This window comes from Paramisgurnus dabryanus, chromosome 14 (genome assembly GCF_030506205.2).
Source record: "Paramisgurnus dabryanus chromosome 14, PD_genome_1.1, whole genome shotgun sequence".
Lineage (NCBI taxonomy): Eukaryota > Metazoa > Chordata > Actinopteri > Cypriniformes > Cobitidae > Paramisgurnus > Paramisgurnus dabryanus.
In genome coordinates, this window is record NC_133350.1 from 30969361 (window position 1) to 30990707 (window position 21347).

The 21347-nt window shown below is 35.7% G+C and overlaps 2 protein-coding genes across 3 annotated transcripts; one reads left to right on the plus strand and one right to left on the minus strand.

Annotated features, from left to right (window-relative positions):
- The first annotated feature begins 1440 nt into the window (after positions 1-1440).
- On the plus strand, positions 1441-10840 carry ctbs (chitobiase, di-N-acetyl-). Of its 2 annotated transcripts, XM_065242004.2 has the most exons (8): positions 1551-1698; positions 3370-3448; positions 3653-3791; positions 5155-5363; positions 5448-5619; positions 8179-8276; positions 8599-8760; positions 10278-10840. In XM_065242004.2, the coding sequence occupies exons 2-8, from the start codon at positions 3416-3418 to the stop codon at positions 10491-10493; spliced, it is 1029 nt and encodes a 342-aa protein (XP_065098076.1). In that variant the 5' UTR covers positions 1551-1698; positions 3370-3415; the 3' UTR covers positions 10494-10840. The 2 variants fall into 2 exon arrangements, with proteins under 2 accessions (XP_065098075.1, XP_065098076.1); XM_065242003.2 differs by lacking the exon at positions 3370-3448 and having other exon boundaries at positions 1441-1698.
- A 2736-nt stretch (positions 10841-13576) lies between these two features.
- Positions 13577-20715, minus strand: spata1 (spermatogenesis associated 1). The gene is made up of 12 exons (XM_073811777.1): positions 20677-20715; positions 20495-20601; positions 19228-19345; positions 19089-19142; positions 18695-18998; positions 18049-18172; positions 17885-17939; positions 17490-17586; positions 17287-17412; positions 15343-15521; positions 14439-14537; positions 13577-14364 (listed from the first exon to the last, which is right to left on the minus strand). Exons 1-12 carry the CDS (start codon positions 20713-20715, stop codon positions 14293-14295), a joined length of 1374 nt encoding a protein of 457 aa, XP_073667878.1. The 3' UTR covers positions 13577-14292.
- Positions 20716-21347: the final 632 nt, after the last annotated feature.

Below are 21347 nucleotides of genomic sequence, written 5' to 3' on the forward strand. Positions count from 1 at the left end.
TTTATCTAAATATTTTGATGCTTTAAGACAATACTGATCTCTGTGTAATGAAGTGAATTTATAATGCTGTATATGCACTGTACATATACAGCACATTTTTTGTGATTTTGGCCTGTATATTCTGAAACTCTTTTACGATCATTTACTGAGACTCTTGTTTAATATTATTTAATGGCTTTTGATGAAATTAAAATAAAACTGTATTTGATCATTTATCAACAGGTTTTATGTTCGGAATTGGCTTATTTCAAGGATTTTATGTCTATTTTCAGTATTGAGAAAACATTTTAATACAAAAAAAACTGAATATGAATACAGCTCCTATTATAAGTCATAGTAGGCTATATAAAACCGGGGTCACGAGGACAAGGAAATGAAATTTGTGTGTGAATTGTTCCTCTTAACTGCCCTGCATTCATGTATTTAAGGAAGTTGAGAGTGCCGAATGAACTTAAACAAGTAGAGCTGACATTGTTGATATGTTGTGTTTTTCCTACAGGGGGCGCGCTGCGGCTCATCATTTTTATTGAACTTTGAAAATTCCAGATTACAAAGATTACAAAAATGGGCAAGCAAATATGTGAAAACATGTGACAGATTTTCACATATTATACAAAATAATAATAATAATAATAAGCACTGCGGTTCATATAATGCCCCGTTAAAATGTTCAAAGGCTTTTGTATTTTTTATATATTTTGTATATATGTACGATTTTCTTCATTCATATAAATGGAAATCAATGTGAAGTTAAAATAAATTTCGATGTATATTTCCAAGTTTAGCGCTCAAGTGTAAACAATTGTGATTTGTCCTAGGTGGGAGGAGCGTTAAAGAAATTTAACTAGTTCTCTTTTTATTCTGCATTACATACTTTTATGTTTTACTTTTATTTTTTACTATTTGTATGTAGCCCAGCTGCAAATGCTTTGGCAATATAAATGGACAGCTTTTTAATTTAATTTAATTTAATTTAATTTAATTTAATTTAATTTAATTTAATTTAATTTAATTTAATTTAATTTAATTTAAATTAATTTGTCTAGCGCTTTTCACAATTATTCAGTGTTTCAAAGCAGCTTCACATGATATACAAACAAAGAAAACACAGAAAGCAAAGAACAACAAAAGCATGGCAGTTTTTAGTTTATAATGGAGTACATGGAGTTATTCAAATTTATTAGGTAATAATATAATATACTAAAGTGAAGTAGTGAAATCTTGGACCGTATTTTGCTATATTGTTGATGCATGTAAAATGTACATGTACAAAGTTAGAAATATGCGTAAATTATAACAGATGGCCAATATATAGATAAATACACAAAACAGTCAATCTGGCAATTTTTTATTCATTGAATAACTTTACGTGTCAGTAAAGCGCGTAAAAGACGAGCAGGAAACACGGGGCTCTCTGTGCTCCGCCCCTTTTGAGTAAATGTGTTCCGCTCCCTTTGAAACGCTCCTTTCCTCTTGTTTTATTTCTACAGAGTCACATGTTTTGTAGTGTTATTGTTTTGTAGACTGCAAAGATTGTAATGATTTTTTATGAAAGCGTTAAATCATCAGCCTTAATAAGCAATGTGGACTGCATTGACTCTAATCGTGCTAAGTTTGTCCGCACAGCTGTGCGCAAACATTTGTCCATGTGAAAGAGAGGAGCTCTGTGAACCCATCCGACACCAGCCGGACTCTGAGGTGAGTGAGTGAGTGACAGTCTTTGAACCCGACCGTCACAATATATATACAATAACCTTACATAGTTAGGACTTATAAAACGTCTCGATGACACAGTGTCCAGCTAAAAACAATAAAAACCATTACATCAATTTTAATAGATTTAATAGTTATTATCAGTTGTGTAGTGGTACGTGGAGTAGTGGGTACTCTTACTTTATGCCCCCATGTTTTTAAAGTAGAAGTGGATATATCCCATGCCATCAAATAAAGAAGTGGGTATACTCCGTATACCTGCGTATACCCTGCACTGTAAAAAAAATCCGTAGAAATTGCAGCTGGGTTGCCGGTAATTTACCGTAGATTTAAATGTATGTTATTTACTGGCAACATTTTGTTCAAAGTTAAATGAACATTTAACATTTACAAGTCTTTGTCTTTACAGAGTAAAACTAAAATAACAGCATCAAGCAAAGCATTTTGGGAAACAAAATCTGAAGCAAAAAACAGAAAAAGGTTGATGATGATTACTGGTTCCCTGAATGCTTTGCATGAGGCTGTTATTGTATAGTTTTATTCTGTAAAGATAAAGACTTGTTAATATTTAAAATTTATTTAACTTTGAACAAACTCTTGCCAGTAAATAACATAAATTTAAATCTACGGTAAATTACCGGCAACCCAGCTGCAATACCATTGTAATTTCTACGGAATTTTTTTACAGTGTGCACTACACCACTGGTTATAATAGGAATTGTATGGAAATATAATGGTCTGTGAATATATACGGGTAATGTTATTGTTATGACGTTAAATGGTGAATGAAAACCAACAGAACAGCATCAATTCTGGAATAAAGCTGTAAAAACAAAACGAAAACAGCTTTTTTATTGAAGCCATTTGACAGGGTACGATCTATTTACCTTTATAATGGGCATTGTGCGGTATTTTTAAAGTATTATTTGGAATTTTTTTTTTAATGCAATGACATTGTGTTATAGCATTTAGGCAACTGACCAACTCATGACTGTCAAAACTGATCAAGATACAAAATATCTAAATAAGTGTTTCAAGTGTTAACATGTTTTATAAATATACTAAGAAGTGTTACTATAAAAGTTGGTGATTGAAATTACAGTAGGCTATGCACAGTCACAAGTATGATGTTTAGTATGTAAAAAAGTCATTCAACTAAACTACATTCACTTTCTATAGACATGAAGTGACTACAGTGAGTGAACATGAACTTCAACATTTATACAGACGCTGCATAATATACTGTCAGGATATCATGGACCAACATTTTTTAAGGGGGCACAGTTTGCACACTTCATACTGTAATCATAATAACCAGAGCAGAAGATCTTAATGCAGTGCTGTAATTTTTTATTTTACATTTCAATTTAATTGCATTGAAAGCATGCAACTTAAAAAAAAAAACTAGTGTAAAAAACATATTTATAAAAAATTATTAGAGGAATGCATTTTTGCATCATATATTTGACCTCAGAGTCTGAGCCCATAAACATGTAATGCCATGCCTTTTCTCGGGGTGAATCTAAATCTAAACATTAAGAAATGGATGTTAAACAATCATCTTTGTACACAAGTAGGGTCAACTGAACATTTCAGTAGCTGCTGCAATTTGAAAGTGTTTGTCAGCATTTGTAATGGTGTTATTAATTTTATCAGATAACAAAATGCACCACCAGCAGCAACGTGTCCGCGACCGTAGACAATGATGGCACCAGCGCTGTTCTGTTGCATTTGGGTTTGTATAATTCATTGTGTCCAGAATGAAGGACTAAAACAGCAAAAATCTCAGAGTCAAGTGAAGAACTGGTCATATTTTGATAAAACAAGATGAAAAGATGCTTTATTGATTTTGAAGTTGCATGCAAAATCCACTTGGCTCAAAAATCTGAGGGGGCACGTGCCTCTGATCTAACATGTACGGTTAAAACATCTCTTCCAGGTGTTTGTATTTGATGTTGGGGGAAAGGCTTGGAAATTTTACGACTGGACTAAAGTGACAACGGTTGCAGCTTTTGGAGAGTTTGATGCTGAGCTGATGTGTTACGCTCATTCTAAAGGAGCTCGGCTGGTTTTAAAAGGTAACATTCAACTGCATGGGAACACAATGTTTTCACTTTTATGAGTTTATGTGTATTGCAAAGACTTTACATTTCTTTAAAAAATGTTATGGGTGCTTGCTTGTGCAGAACCTGTCATCATGATGCTAGCCTGCTAGGTGATTGATTGCATGCTGGCTTAAGTTAAAGATACATTTTTTACGTTAGTTCTGGACTATAGATATTGCCCAGGTCTCTCCATCAGTATCATAATCAGATAACTCTTTGCTTCACAATTAAGGGTATTATTAACCATCATTAACCATAAGCGTGAGAGGTTTGCCTTTGCAAACACTGATAATGATAAAGTAGGGCTGGGCGATATGACCAAAAAAATTATCGAGAAAATGTTTTCCATATCAGTCGATATCGATAATAATCAATATAAATAACAAATCTTTACTCCTGTCAAATTTAAAGGCAGATTTTTGCTCCTGAATGAAAATTGTAAAAACCAGACAGTTAATAATGGTTTTAAACTACTTTTTATTCAGAACATGACAAATACGAATACTAAAATCTTGTTTTAATGCATCTGTATTAAATGTAAATCTATTTGTTATGAAATCAACACATTTCTGACAGAAAAGCAGCAGACTACTGTAACTTTAAGACCCAAGACAGACTGCTTTAAGTTTCAATATACTGAGTAACAGCTGTTTATGTTCACTTAAACAAGAAAGAAAACTTAGTTCAGTGACCACACGTGTGTTATACTGTACATATACAAGCTATACACGCTGATAAATGGATGTCAAGAGTGTCACGTTGCTGTGGGAGCGCACATACGCAAACACTATATTCACTGCAGTGGTGGATCTGCTGTTTTTCCTCAGTTTCCTGAATTTGTGAATATCCTGTAAATATACTTTTAAAGCTGTGCGGACGTGTCCGTGCAAAAGGCGGACGCTGAATGAAAGTACAGTAATACTGCACCTATTGTGTCTGCTGTGTTTGACGAACCCTGTTTGCGCGTCCAACATTAAACACAAGAAAATGTTTCCGCGCATTTGGATTCCGTGATTCCGTCTGCGTTATCCGCATCGCGAAAATCATAGGTCTCTACTAATAAATAAATAACTTGCCTCATCTTCCACTCCTTCAAGTCTAACTGTCACTGTGATTGTAAACCAAGTGCGCGTGCCGCATCCGGAAGTGCTCGCTCAACATTACGCACAGTACGTAAACATTATCGATCACTTATCGAACGGTCCTTATCGTTTTATCGGAAAAGTTTATATCGGTAAAATTATCGTTATCGAATTATCGCCCAGCCCTATGATAAAGTAGACTTTCATCCAGTCAGTGGCTCTGTTACTTATGCTTTGTGAAATGGTCTTTACAGGAGATGTAACACTCTCAGACATAGTGGATCCTGTAAACAGGACAACATGGATACAAGAAATGGTCCAGTTGGCAAAGAGTCAATTCATGGATGGGATAAACATAGACATCGAGCATGCCGTAGAGACGGGTTCATCGGAGTACTATGCTTTGACAGCCCTTGTCAAAGAGACCACCGAAAGTTTTCACAAAGAGATTGTGGGTTCTCAGGTACTGTAATACAGGGTGTTACAAGAAATAAAATCATGCATTTGCTGTCGTTAAGATCATGACATTATGCGTTTTGGATTGCAGGTATCATTTGATGTGGCATGGTCACCCAAATGCATAGATAAACGCTGCTATGACTACATCGCCATTGCGGATTCATGCGACCTCTTGTTTGTGATGTCTTACGATGAGCAAAGTCAGATTTGGGGTGACTGTATTGCCATGGCAAATGCACCCTTCAATCAAACACTGACAGGTAAGTGCTTTATTGAACAAGAAGTAGTCTTCACTTAGATCTTTACTTTTGAAATAAGCAGTCACAGAATTGTACTTCAGAGCAGATGGCAGATGTCACAACCATTTAAGAGCACATTTCTTTCTTTTTAAATTCTTTAAAGCTCACGTAACACATGCTGTTTCTGCATTTCTGATGTTAATCTGGAGTACCTATAGATGGCATGATATGATGTTTGCAAGTTCTAGCGTCTCCCGCTGATTGACGGGTGGGCGGGGATTTTCGGGGGAAGTGCCCGTATAAAGAAGTGACACGTATAGAAAACCCCTGAAACGTCAGCTGAACCTGTAATCGAAAAAAACTTTCCGAAACTTGTACTAACCCTGGCGAAGTGCATTTGGCACAGAAATACTCTGTAACACGCCCAACTGCTTTTTTGACACTTTGACTACGTTTAGCATGAGGAAACAACTCTCATTCAAAGAATGCTTGAAATACCATTGAACCACCCCTTTAAACAATTCCCAGAATGTTATTTATGTGTTTAAAGTGTGCATGTGTCGGTATGCGTTGTGTGTTAAAAACACATATTATTCATATTTTCAATGTTTTTACACTGAACAATGTGTTTTACTGTAATATACTGTTTAATAAGGGGTAATGTACATCCAGTTGGTTTAAATCCCAAGTTTTGAAAACATTACACATTCAATTCCAAATCAGAACTCTTGTTCTTTTAAACAAGGGGTGTCCAAAGTCGGTCCTGGAGGGCCGGTGTCTTGCAGAGTTTAGCTAAAACTTCCATCAACACACCTGCTGAGGTGTGGTATCTAGTCTGCCGAGTAAGACCTTGATTAGCTGGATCAGGTGTGTTTGATTAGGGTTGGAAAAAACTCTGCAGAGACACCGGCCTTCCTGGAGCAGGACTGGATACCCCTGTTTTAAAAGGAAGCAAAGAAAATATTAAGCTGTTCAAATAGCATTGTCAACATCTTTCTCTTTAGACACTTAAAACTAAAGAAATGTCTTAAAGGCACCTATTGTCTGATTCACGTTTTACATTTTCTTTGGTGTGTAAGTGTGTATTACACATGTTAACGATATGAAAAAGATACAAACCCCAAAGTAAAAGATGAGGCGACTTATCTCCAACGTAAATCTCTTTTTTTGGACTACAACAAACGGACGGATTGTAGGCAACAGTTTACTTCCTGGGATTGGTGATGCAAACAAGATCGACATTATCATAATTCCTCCCGCTTCAGACTCACAGCCTGTAAGTTAACTCCTGTTAGCATTGCAATGTGAGCGAATCTTTGGCCCTGTCCCAAATGGCACACTCCGGACTTGTGGTCCTCCTCAGAGTCTGCACTTTGATGACATCACGTAGTCCAGACTTTAGGGACCCTTGATGCGAGTCCACGTGGGTGCACCGGAGTCGTATTTTGGGACAGACTCGAGCATCACACCGGAAAATAGGTAGAGAAGTTGCCCGTCAGTGTGAACTCCTCCCTTCCGTCGTCTGATTGGTTCGATTGCCCTTTCGCAAGGACTTCTGGGTTGGCAAAGTGCGCGAAGCCTGCTGCAATGCGGGCTTCGCTGAAGACCGCATCAAGGGGGCAAAGGAGGCGCTGATGAGCACACTTCAAAGCGTAAAAATGTCAGATGGGACACCCTACGGACTCGTAGACTACGCGAGAACGCGCAATTTAAGGCCACGAGACCGAAAGTCCACATGAAGTGCGCCATTTGGGACAGGGCCAATTAAGCATGGTAAGGAGCGTCACATTTTCGGCTGACATCAGGTTCGGCAGACGCCATGTTTCTTTGGGCCAGTTGATGTGTTGAAGAATGCAGAATTGCAGAACAATGCTGCTTTACAGGAGTTTCTTGCAAACAGCTTATTTTTTCATGTGCTTTGGGTTTTTGTTGCCATTTGAAAGCATTTGAGATCATTTTAGTTGAGCATCATAAACTTTGCTGCATTTCTTAATATCCCCCCCTCTCAAATTATGTTTGTAATCAAATTTCATTGTTTCTCTGAGCAATGATGGAACGGTCAATTTTTCTTAGAAATTCAGCAGCAGTTATATTTCATAACAATGGAACATTTGTTCCCCTCTTTCTTAATAAAGGACTCAAAGGAGCTGTTTTTCATAGAAATAACAAATTTTCCAATTAAACTTCACACTATTATTTGGATCACGCCACTTTCAATAACTGAGTCTATAACTAAGAACAAGTAGTGTGGATATTATTACAAATGCTCTTTTGTTTTTCTATTACACTATACATCTGTAAGTAAATCATTTCCAATGCATAAATATTACTACTACTAATAATAGTGGTTTTACAGGTCACTGATGTTGCACTGCTATTATTTTGAACATAACTGTACACACACACTGCAAAAAGTGAAATTCGGATTCACTGAAAAAAAATTCTTCAATTAGTAACTTATGATGTTAGTAAATTAAGATTTATCAACTTACATTTTTAGTTGAAGTATTTTAAGTGTTTTTAAGTTGATCCATGTGTTTTATAAAGCTTATTTGTAAGAAATTATTGTTGGTTTTTCAGCCTATGATCAATACATTAGTATGAAAATAGATCCAAAGAAGCTTGTGATGGGTGTACCATGGTACGGTTATGACTACATCTGCTTAAATTTCTCAAAGGTAAGCAAATTCACATTTAGATCCTTAGTAGACACAATGAAAAAGCAACTTGCTGTACAATACTGAACATGTACATTGTAATTTTATTTACATTTTATTATTTCTGGTGAGGTTTGGAGGAACATTGGATCAAAATTTGTTTTCACTACAACAAAATAGAGCTTAAATTAGACTTTCTATCCACACTTTTATTAAGTCATACTTATACTTTAATTGGTGTAACTTTAATTGGTGTAACAACTCTTAAGACATTTTGTGACAAAGCATAGGAAGAGATAACACAGATTAATTGATTGATTATTGAAATGTTTAATTGGTTCAGGATGGAATATGTACAATTCCAAAAGTGCCATTCAGAGGAGCTCCGTGCAGCGATGCGTCGGGCAGACAGATACCCTACAGCTTCATGATGAAACATATTAACAGCTCAATATCAGGCAGACTGTGGGATGAGAACCAGCGAGCTCCTTACTACAATTACAAGGTACAGCATCAGTTATGTGTGTTGTTCAATATAATTTTACTGTTTTCCACACCTCTACAAACAATATCATTTCACCTGGTCTGTCTTTACTGTCGGGTTAATGTATAAAACTCAAGGGCAACACAATGAAATATTTATTAAACACGTCTAGCACTTTTGTGTGCAGTCTGCTCTGTCCAGTGTGTATTTCAGTAAAGTTGTTTAGTTATCTGTCAATTCACAAGTCTTAGTCTCAGTATAGTCTACTGAGCCATTCCAGCATGTGACATTTGCAGTCAACACTTTTATACAAATATGAACTTTCAGAGAATGCATTTATTACTGAACCATCTATGTATATTTTCCTACAGACATCAGAAAGATATTAATATATACACATTTTTTTGTCTGTTTAGAAATAAAAATGCATTATGGATGAGACAAAAATAGACACATTTTGTTAGTTGACATACTATATAGGATTTTTGTGTGAATAAAATGCACTTAAAAGAAGAGGAAGGGGAGGTTAAAGGTATAGCGGAATATATATTTTTTTTAATGCACATGCGCAACACTCTACCTGTTCCAGAGAAGGAACACCTATGTATGAGAGAGAGCATGCACAAGCCTTGTTCTTCTCTTCGCTCTGTTTTCAAGTTGCTGTCGGCATGTTTACCGTGTCTGCGCAGTTTGTGACTGCCAGGGCTAGCATCGCTAATCATAGCTTACATCAGCTTTTACTAGCAGTGATTTTAAATTGATTTCTCCAAATAGCATGTCAAACTTTACCTGTCGAGTAAAAACTTCGCGTGGGAAGCCCAACCTGTGCTTTTAGTGCACGGCACACCAGCGTGTGAAATATTCTCTCAAAAACACTCTGGTCTTGTTTCTTTCTTCAGAGGCCTTTCTCTTTTTGTCATACCATTCTCCCAAGACATTTTGAAAAAAAAAATGATGTGAACGCGAGCTTCAATGAATGGTATAAAATGTAACCACATATATACACCTGAAAGTGTGCATTTGCAGAAAGCGAACCTAGGGACGAGCATGTACAACGGCCTTACGTCAACATATCATCAGAATGATTGACAACTGAGATGACCAATAGTCTTGATCATCCACCCGGAAAAAGAAAACTTCCACTATACCTTTAATATATTAACATTAAAATGTATAATATATTGACGTTTTCATGTGCCCATTTTTGAGGAATATGGACCATTATTAAAGCATCACTTGATAATGGAAAAAGCTTTATAAACTATAAGAGAGACCACATATGACTATTTAAAGCTCTAAACATTGACATATGAGTAATGAGGAGTATGATGAAATAAAATCTTTCATGGTAAGGTGACAACACAAGTAGCACACAGAATCAATCTGTAAGAAGTTGCAACATACAAATGTCTCGTATTTAGGACTAATTTTGTGGGAACATTTATTGTCCCGTAATCCATTTGTCTTTGTTATCACACTATAGTCTGACTAAAACGTCAAATAATGTCTTATAATGTGAATCTGATCTGTATTTACAGGACACTGATGGTAAAGTTCATCAGGTGTGGTATGATGATCCAGAAAGCATTGCTCTGAAAGCTGCTTATGTAGCACAGCAAGGTCTGAAGGGAATCGGGATGTGGAGCGGAAATCAGCTGGACTACAGTGAAGATCCCATTGCCCAGCAACAGACTTCAGACATGTGGAAGGCCCTGACACCCAATCCGTACAGACGGCCTGCTGCTGTCTCCTAGGATCAGTCAACTATTTCTTTACTGTGTCTGAAGTCAACTTTTTTGAATTGTAATGAAAAGTTTTAATAACATTTCAATTAAATGCAATAAAATGTGCAGCTATTATTCCCAATTAAACATTGCACTTCATGATTCTTTATCAACATACAGTTTGTTAATTTGTTTTATTTGATACACTGACAGCTAACTCTGGCTCAATCAAATCTTCAATACAAGCAAAATTATAGAACTTAGAAGTGTACTCTGTGGTGTTTTTATTAAGGAAACAAGAGCCAGTAGGCCCCTAGACAACTAGAATGTGTACATTGTTGAATTTTCATATCATCAATAAACAAATAAAACCCTAACTCTATCAATATTTTGCAGGAGCCTATAGATGGTTTCAGCAGCCAGGGCCGCATTAACACTGTAAGGGGCTTTACTCTTTTGTGGGGTCCTTCATCCACCAGAATTACAGCCTACATTCACACAATCTTTATAATAACCCTGCTGAAAAAACAGCATCAAACCAGCATGGACCAGCATGGGAATTATGCTGGTCTATGCTGGTTTAGCTGGTGGTCACCAGCATACCAGCACCAAAACACAACATATGCCGGTCTTGCTGGTATGACCAGCATGGGATGCTGGTGCTAATGCTGGTTTGGTGCTGGTATAGCTGGTGCTAATGCTGGTTTGGTCCTTGTTTAGCTGGTGCTAATGCTGGTGCTGATGCTGGTTTAGCTGGTGTTCACTAGCAAACCAGCACCAAAACACAACATATGCTGGTCTTGCTGGTATGCTGTTTTTTTTAGCAGGGCACTAAGTGCAAGTTGTCAGGCTTTTATTTTGCTGGAATAAATGCAATAACAAAATATTAAAACCATATCAGAATGCCCACAATATACACAAATATCACTGCATAACATATGCACATAGTCCTAGCTAGGGGTGACCCGAATAGTCTAAGATTCGATGCTTTGACAGGAGAAGCCTGATTCGACTACTGCACAGTCGAATCGTCACAGATGTGTTATAAAATGAGGATCATTTAATTTTGGCTGTATAAGAGTGCACATTATCTGATTTCACATATAACAGCTTTCTCCCAATATAAAAAATATACAACCTATTATGATAATACTAAGTAAATAATATGTGAAAAAGTAGCTTTCAATAAATATTTTTAAAGTCTGTTCATAGCCTAAATCCAGTGACAGGGCTACAGGTCCATATCCAGAAACCATTGCAAAGTCTCTTTTTTTCTGCAATTTAAAAGAAAAAACAGGCAATTCTATACTTTCGTTATTTTAAAATTTATTTTAATATTTCTTTGTTTTTATTTAATTTATAGATTATTTAGTGTTATCTGATTAAACTATTTGTGGCTTGTTTTATTCCCCTGCGCATTTAGGCATTTTGCACCCATGTTCTGCACCTTATTGATTCTGACTTCATTTTGTTTTTATTTTTTATTAATTATAAAGGTAAATTCTGATCTAATTTAAGTTCTGTAAGTTTTGGATTGCTTTCCGTTGGGTTGATGTTACGCTGTTGCTTTGCTGTCACATTCAATTTAGCCGAACGTGCTAGGTGTTCTGCGTGATCATATTTAGGCGTTCATCAAACTAAACATCATAAACAGATTTTTTCGACAAGTGTAAGTTTTAAAATGTATTTAAAAAGGTTGCTTAACTTGTCAAAAGTTGAGCTACAAAATACGGAAGCCGTTTTTTTTTTCGGTGATGACACAGAATATAAATATCTCTACCGAATCTGACACAATTGTCTCTCTTGTGATTTAATAATATGGTCGGTGTTAACTTTCAAATGATAGAAAAGAGATTCCTGAAACAAATGTTATAAGAAACATCAGATGTTTCAAGTGAATACAGAGATGATCAAAGTGAAAGTAAGCAATCAGATATTTCTGTGCAAAATAATAAAGCATATATAGTGTCTATGAAATTATTAATTTCAGTGTTTTCTTGTTATAAATAAACCGTTTAAGGAATTGTATATAAAGCTTGTTTTTTATAATTTACAGTAACAAATTATGTGTAATTTCTCGTCTTTTTTTTCCTTGCCACACTAAATTTCAAAATGAAATAAGATCGCTGAACTTAGCCGTGGCTTCCGAGGCAGAATCTAATTTGTTATTTATTAGATTTAGTTATCAAAAATGTTTTGTGTAATATCTTTGTGTGTTGTTCTGTACATATTGGCTTTAAAATGTTACTAGGAATCATTTAATGAATGTTTACACGTTGTCTTTCATATTAAGATAAAAACGCGTCCTCAGTTTCGTCTTTGTTCATCAGAAATGCAATAATGAATATTTCAGACAGAAATTTAAAAAAGCTCACTAATGATTGCAGGGTAGCCTACAGTAAGTGAGAGATTTTCTTGCGCAGGAACTGCATTCACGCACGGACATTCAAAGCAAAGCGATTAAGCATAATTTTAAAGGGAGTATCAACTTTTTATAAAATGCGGCTGTTATTTTTTTCCGGCATCTCGGGGCCCTTTCCAGCCCGAGGCCCTGGGCTTAAGCCCAGGTAAGCCCATGCATTAATGCGGCCCTGTCAGCAGCAATAACATATTCAAGCATATTATAACGTATAATAATGTATTCTCGTCGTCTTCCCTCGCCTTTAGCAAACCAAAACATTTTATTTTCAACAAGGTATTTGTTTCATAGATCACTTTAGCCACTAGCCAGACTGACAAATAAATCAGACCAGAAGTTCACTTCAGAAGTTCAGGTGCTTAACCACGACAGTGTGCACCCACCCTCACTGCCAAAGGTCCAGATTTTAAGTGTCCTTTATTCAAATTACTTTTAATTGAATATAAATTAGGGCTGGACATAGATTAATCTAGATTAATCTCATACAAAATAAAATATTTTTTTGCATAATTTATGAGTTTGTGCTGTGTGTAAATATTATGTATATTTAACCACACAGACATACAAATATATACATTTAAGAAATGTTTTATTTATATATTGTTTTTTTATTTATATATAATATAGAATAAATATATATACACATGTAAATGTTTCTTAAATACATGCATGAATGTGTGTGTATTTATATATACATAATAATTACACACAGCACAAACTCAAAACTTTTATTTTGTATGAGATTAATCTAGATTAATCTATGCCCAGCCCTAATATAAATATACAGTACTGTTCGATCAATCTGCTAAACCGGAACAGCATTGTTTTATTTCATTTTTATGTTTGTTCTGTTGTATTTATTTCTGCTATTGCTCATAATTTGATTATTTGTTCACACTTTACTGTTAACTTGTTTTTAACAATATTAATGTTATACAAGTTAGTTTTTGAGGTCACATAGGTCAAAAACAATTAAACAACAGCCTAATCAGGCCTGTGTTATGTAGTACTTTTTTGTGGTGGGCCAAGTGACCGGGCCAGTAGAAAAGATCCTTAGTGTTACAATAACTGCAATAATTAATCTCTCAAAATAAAAACATCTATTCTAAACCATACTAACACCCGAATCTTGTTTAAAGCACCATTTCTGTAGGGCTGCTTTAATGAATATGTCTTAAACTTGCATACAACATATATAATAATCATTGAAATATAAAATGAGAACTTTTTGAAATGCCCCCCTCCCCCTTCATTAGGCTGGCTAGTATCTGATGAAACCGTCTATAGGCTTGTCCAAAAACTGAAGCTGTAACCAGTTGGGATAACAACTCAAAGCAAAAGATTATCAATAATAAACAAAATTAAACAAAATAAAAATATCAACTTTGTAAATCAGTATGTGGTGTTTCATTATAACTGCGATCTCTTCTGCATCAGCTCTGCCTTTAGTGTCTGCAGTTCTGTGAAAGTTTGCTTCCTCAGCTAAAGAAACAAAACAAACGTTATAATGTTATAGTCTGAAGGAACTATATATGTGTGGTGCTAAAATTTACTACCTTGATCTCTTTGGCGAGTTTCATTTTAGCATCATCCATATTTTTCCTCAGATTATCAATTTCACAGCTCTCCGTCATAATCTGGATTATCAGATCATTCTGTGAAAAGATGTTCCTTAATTAAGAATGATTTAAAACACTTTTAAAAATTGTATTGTTAGTTCATTTAACCATTTCTTTACTAATTTTAGTTTATTCAGTCTGAAATGTTAAAAATGTATGTGTAAATAAAGAAAAAGCAAGATTAACCCTATTAAAACGAATGTGTCATTGCCAACACATTCTTCCAAGCTCTATTATTTTACCCTTACTCTTCAACCATTTACAACCATTTGCACTATCCAAAAAATATTAATTGCTCCTGAAAGTAGACATGTTGAACTTTTTGACAATATATGTTTTTTCTGTAATTCTTGCTTTCTGACAGCTTATCACTGCTGTTACTAATCATGTCATCTAAATGAGAGCGTTTAATCTGTAAAGTTTCAAAAGACGATCATCTAGGGATTGGCATGTAAATATGTCAGTTTATTACTTTCTTATATCTAGGGAATCATCTGTTAAAACAGTGAAAGCTCCCACTGCGAGTTAATATCAGTCGGGCTTTTCAACATTTTAAGAGATTAAATACAGTGGCAAAAAAAGTATGTGAATGAAATGGTTTTCTGATCAATAATTGTAATTTATTTAAAACAATTAAAAAAAGATACCTTGCACTTGATAATAGCACATTGTGTTACAATCTGACATTCAAAAAAACGAAATGTGTGAAAACGATCTATTTTTGCTTTAGTTACCAAAGGGTTTATGAATACTGTAAAAGTCTACCTGTTAGCTAGCAATAATAAATGAACATTCAGAATGTTATTGTGAAGTGTAATTCCTAAGCAGAAAGAATTATTACCTTTGTGCTTGATAGTTTCCCTGCTTGTGTTTGACGTCTTGTATCATCTCGGGCTTGGAGTTGTCGCAGCATTTTACAATAAAAGGTGTGAAGTTCAAGTCGAACTCTTCTCAGAGTTTGCTCATGTTGAGCTGTTGCCTTCTTTGCATCAAAATATTTCCTCTTCCACCTGTCACGCGCTTGAGAGGTTAAACAATTAACAAGGGGAACTATTTTGCAAAATTCACTTTTGCATGGTGCTTAACTGAAAATGTGTGTCAGCCTTGTGTGTAAATAACCAGCCTATTAAAATTATAATTCACCCACCTCAAGAGTCTCATAGATCAGTGCTTCCTAATCCTGATCCTTGAGCCCACCCTCCCAAAATGTTTCAGATGTCTGTTATTTAACACACCTGATTTAACTCATCAGCTTGTTAGGCAGACATGTTTTCCATTTTGGAAGGAGGCTGATAAGTTGAATCAGGTGTTTTAAATAAGGAGACATCTAAAACATTCTGGGACGGGGTGCTCGAGGACCAAGATTGAAGCACTGTCATAGATCAAGCCGTTTGGGAAACTTTTATATTTGTGACCCTCACAAAACCAGGCTAATGTCTTAGAATCGAATACAGTATGATATTAAATTTTTGATTTCAATCACTGAATTTATTTTAAAGGGGCCATTTGTAAGAATTGAGGTAAAAGATTTTAAAAAATGAGCTACACGCATCAAAAGAATGAGAAGAAATAAGGGCAAAGATGTCATAAAAAAATGACAAGGTATAGTGCTGCAGAGATATCAATCTGAATTAGCATGCTTAATTACTAGCTACAGCCCAACTGGTGTCGTAATACCAGTTTTGACCATGGGAGGCGGTATGCGTGCCACGTACATAACCGCCAGCCAAACTGTAATACACGAATAAGTCGCATGTGTGAGAAGTACAGCCCACTACTACCGCTGCGTCCAAAAACTAAGGCAGCTGACTTGTTGACTTAAGAGGCATGAAGGCAGCTCAGAGAAATGCAATTCGGACAGCCATGGATTCGGACATGCCATGATGCCTTCCTGCCTTGCAATAGGGTTTTCGGACGCATTTCAGTTCAGGGAAGAGAGCGGAAGAATGGCTGAAGCAAGAGACATTTACCACTACCACAACCATTCGCTGCAGAAAAAAAAACGTGCATATCACAAATAAAATCTAACCGAACCAGAGTAAATACTGGCAAAGCTTTTCATCGCTGGAGACAACTAATGGACATGAAAGAAATGAGGTTCGACCCCGAAATGACAACATTTCTTTTCGATTGGTAAGATGCTGTTAGTATTTCGCTAGAAGTTCACTTATAATAGGCCTTGCTATAGACCTATAGACCTATGCTCAGCTTGTACATGAACTACGGCTTTGTGCAGTAAATGTGGCTCCATCTGAAAGCAGCTGATGGCGATTCACTTTTAATCAAGAAACCGGCTTCACTGACGAGAAGCGCAATGACTATCGCATGCAAATTATCGCGCATCCTTAGCTGTTAGTGTTTAATAGTTAGCTCTACCCACAGATCCGATCCGGTTTTCACCCGTTATCTACCAAGCTGATGCTAAAATGTAACATTAGCTAAGAAGCTTGAAATGTCTTCGATGATAATGAACACCAAATGGACGCACGAAACGTAGCGGAAAACATTGCAATGTTAATGAGACCGAATGTTTTTTTTTTGGTGACTAATGATAACTTACTTAGTTGCGAATGTAAATCAAACTTGATATATGCTGCTAAATTAAAATAGACCAACTCACTTTCTGGAGGTATACTGCCCCCATCTGTTTGGAGTGTGGAGTATGAATTGATTTTTTTTGGCGGACATTTTAAATGGCCCCTTTAAAGGTCACATAATATGAGAAATTCACTTTTATGTTGTTTGAATTTATGTTGTAAACTAAATTGATAGTAATGGTGTATACCTTGGTTCCTGCGGTGTCTGTTAAGAGCTAAAAGCTCTCTGCCCTTTTTCAAAAGCTCTTGTCTAGTCTGTTCAAGCTGTTTCCTCTGCTCTTTAAGTACCTTAATTTCTCTCTTCAGCTCATCGTCTGAAAGAATAAAATGTTGAGTACAGTTCACAAGAATGCCACAGTTTTGTTAAAGATAAAAACCAGTGCTATCTTACATGTGACTGTTTGTTGTGTATGAGGTTCCAGTGAATAGAGAGACAGCTGAGAACTACACACTGTTGGGAGCGGAGAGTTTGGTCTACTCGCAGAAACCTGTAAAACAATCAAATCCGTATTGAAACCAGCACACAACAATGTCTGTCCTGAATGTCCAGCACACACAGTGTTCAACCAGCAGCTGCATTAGGACTTTTACAGCCAATAAACCTCATGGTGTCTTTGTGTGGATGAGATCTTTACAATTCCTTTATTTCCTGTTTTGTCTGGACTGTCTCGACTAAAATTTCTAAAAACTCTCCACAGGAATGTGAGAAATGTTTTTACTAAAACAAAAGCTACAATCTGAACTAATTTCCACAGGTTATATAAAATCAATAAGATAAGGTCTTACCACATGATCAGATTTTTCTCCAGTTGATTTCAGTGTCACAGAGGTGTTGAATTTTCTACATGCATAGAAGATATGTTTGGGATTCATTATTTTGTTGTCACTAAATTCGTTAATAAAATAATTAGGTTTTTCACAATGATTAACACACAAAAAGTTCAGCTCACCTCACAAGTACAGACGAGTTGTCAGAATCCTCAAGAAACCCTGGATCGCCCCCGGAGTTTCTTTGAAAACTGTGTTTCTTTTGTGTGACTGCATAAAGTTTGTGTTTCACAAGGTGCCTTTCTGCTTTTAATAGAAAATAAATATACATTAAAATCTAAAGTCAAGTATATAGAGCTTAAGCTGGATTTATATGACCTTCTCATATAGTAGAGTATAATAAAGTATAAAGTGTTGATCAAGAGCTTGTGAAACCCTCACAGTAAGTCCATTAGAGAGATTACAATTTCCATTAGTGTAATTAAGTATATTATTGTCTTTATGCATCTTTATACAACGGGGCTGTTGAATGCTTTATCCTGATTGGTTGAGAAATGTTCAATGGGTGTTGATTATTTTTCTGTAAACCGCACACCTGACCTGTCAAATGTCTTAAAATAACCACCAGAGCAATGTTTGTGGTAACCGTGGTATAAGAGGAATAATTGACTCCGATCCTTTGAATTATTTGAAAATAATGCACACCCACAGCATAACAACATCAACATGCTACATTACGTAAGGACCAATTATCCCTTACATAATGTAGCATGTTGATATATATATGTGACTCATGTGAGCAATTGACACATCTGTTTGTTTTTATACCATGCTGTTTGGGTGGAGGCATCATCTGATCTTCTGAACTGTATATCAGATTTTCTGTAGATTGTGTGTTTTCATCGCTGTCAATCTCCTCTTCTGTCTGCATGAGCACAGACTGTTGAGCTGCTTTGTTGATTGATGGTAATTTAATGGTCCCTTTAATGCGGTCAGGTGCACAGGTTGATCTGAGTAAATCTTGACTGTGATTTTCAGTGAGGCTGATTATTGTATCTGGAGTTAGTGAACTGGAGCAAAGGCCACTGTCATTTTCACTCACAGACAGAAGGTAAAGTTCTGGAAAAGGAGCCTGATTAAAAAAAAAAAATGTGATGAATCAGCAAGAGATTCATGAATCAAAGTGAACCCAAGTTTAATAGTATGAATTAAAAGCTCTTACAAATGGAGGAGCAAATGATTTTACTGTCAGTTCTCTCTCCTGTCTGATTTTAACCTGCGATAAAATCACAAAAGACGTTTAATAACTTTAATATACATAAACTGCTGTATAAAGTCCAATGAGCTCACGCTATACTCACCAGAGCCAAACTTCTGCCAACACATTTTAAAAACACATATTTATCAGCAATCCTGTCCAGTCCGAGAAATGATCCGAGATTATCTCTAAGATCAAAAAGGCTCACATTTGAATCCACCCTGAACAAAATCACATTTGAATCAAGTAAGGACGACTGGGAATAGCTGTCACATGCACAGGAAAAAGTTGTCCAGTAATGTTTTACATTAAACGTCTAAATGTTACCCTGTCCAGCGTAATGTCTTATAATCTAATGATGAGATGAGGAGGAGCATCAAAGTTTGGCTTCACTCATTCATTTCAGTCATTGAGAGATGAAATATTAAAGATATCAAGATTATATTTACACAGAATGTTATTTAAGTTATGTAGGATGATTTTATGTTACAAACAGTAAATCACTAAAAATGACTTTAATAGATGGGTTTCCACAGACTGGGTGAATTGGTTTTATATGTTGTTTTAAATCTCCACAATTTTCATTTCATTTATTTATTTATTTCAAGCAAATAGTATAACAATGGAAGAATACTCAATAATCATTTTTGTATTGAGTAAAGAGATAAACATCCTTAAACCACACTGGACTATATGGTAATGGTCAAGTGTATAATGAATGTTAATGAAAAGTTTATATGCTTTCTAACTGAAAGATGAAACTGTGTTCAGGGATAAAAAAATAGGCTGCAGTTTCTATTGGCCAAAACAATTGTGTGATATCTTTGTTATGTTACTTTTCACATTTTGCAGTTTCATAAATTCTTCTGTGTTTTATATTTATTTTATTGTGCAATTTTAAGACCGAATACCACAGATTTGTATACATTATTTGGTAGTTTCCCGGACAGGAATTATCTTAGCCAGGACTATATAACTAGCTTTATCAAATATGCTATACTAAAAACATTGCTTGTGTGCATTTTGAGGCAAAAAGGGCACTGTTGTATTTTAAGATATTTCAGTTTAAGTTGTTTTTTTAGTTTGGACAGCTCTTACATTTATTTTAGTCTACAACTAATCCCTGTCCGGACCACCCCTATGCGTTATATCTGTTTATTTACGTGTTTAAAACATTAGATAGCCTAAATTCCCACTTACCCCACAATCTCTTAACTAATTTACAGTATGTTATTTTTCATTAGACTTTTTCAGTAGCGTTTTAACACAATGCTTTAAATGCGTTAATCGAAAATATGCTGGTGGTCTAAAACGTGTGACAACTAGCCCCGGTCGGTGCTGTTAATTAAATGAAAGTCAGTGAGAGACACCTGATAAATCCTGCCGATATGAAAGCGTCCACCGCGTCAGCTGACACTTTATTCAGTCTCCGATCAAACTGATGTTCAGGTACATAAAACACATGCAGCTCGACTCCCTATAAAACATCGCTTCACTTAAATATAACAATAGCCGATAATCCTGAAGTATAGATATCGTTTATAAAACATACCTGTGTGATTTCAGTCTTCTTGCCAGTGAATCCGCTCATGGTGACTTGATGCGTGTGCGCGCGCGAGTGCGTGTGTGTAGTGCTAGTAACCGTATCTTTTGTCATCAAAACAGTACCAGCGTGTGCGTAACACTCAGCTCATAAAACCAGCAAATCTTGGTTTGTTGCTCAGTTAAAACGTCACATGTTATACACATTTAAGTGTGTAAAAAGTTTTTTTTCCCGATTTGAGGTCCTGTCCCGTTCCCATCTCTCCGGTCTGGTAGCCTAAGGATAATGAACCAAAAAATATAACTTGTGAAATTTCGTTATAACATTTAGCAACAACTAAATGTATTGGTAGGCTATAGCACTCCAACAACATAAAAATGGACCAAAGTGCTGTACATCAAAAGAAATCGTCATTTATGTTATAAAAACATCATCATGAAGGCACAAAAATTTATTCGTTTTTAAAGAGTGAGCAGATTTATTTGGGCTCAACATTTCCTTTATATAATCAGGATGTAATGCCTTGTACACAATGATGACTTTTGGGAATAAGCTTCTTTATGGGAAATACACCCCTTCCTTCAGTGTGATACAAGACCTTCCCCTGCGCTTAAGGTCCTGATCACACTGTCGGGGCTTATTTCTGCGATAACCACCTGCTATACATTATCCCGTACTTA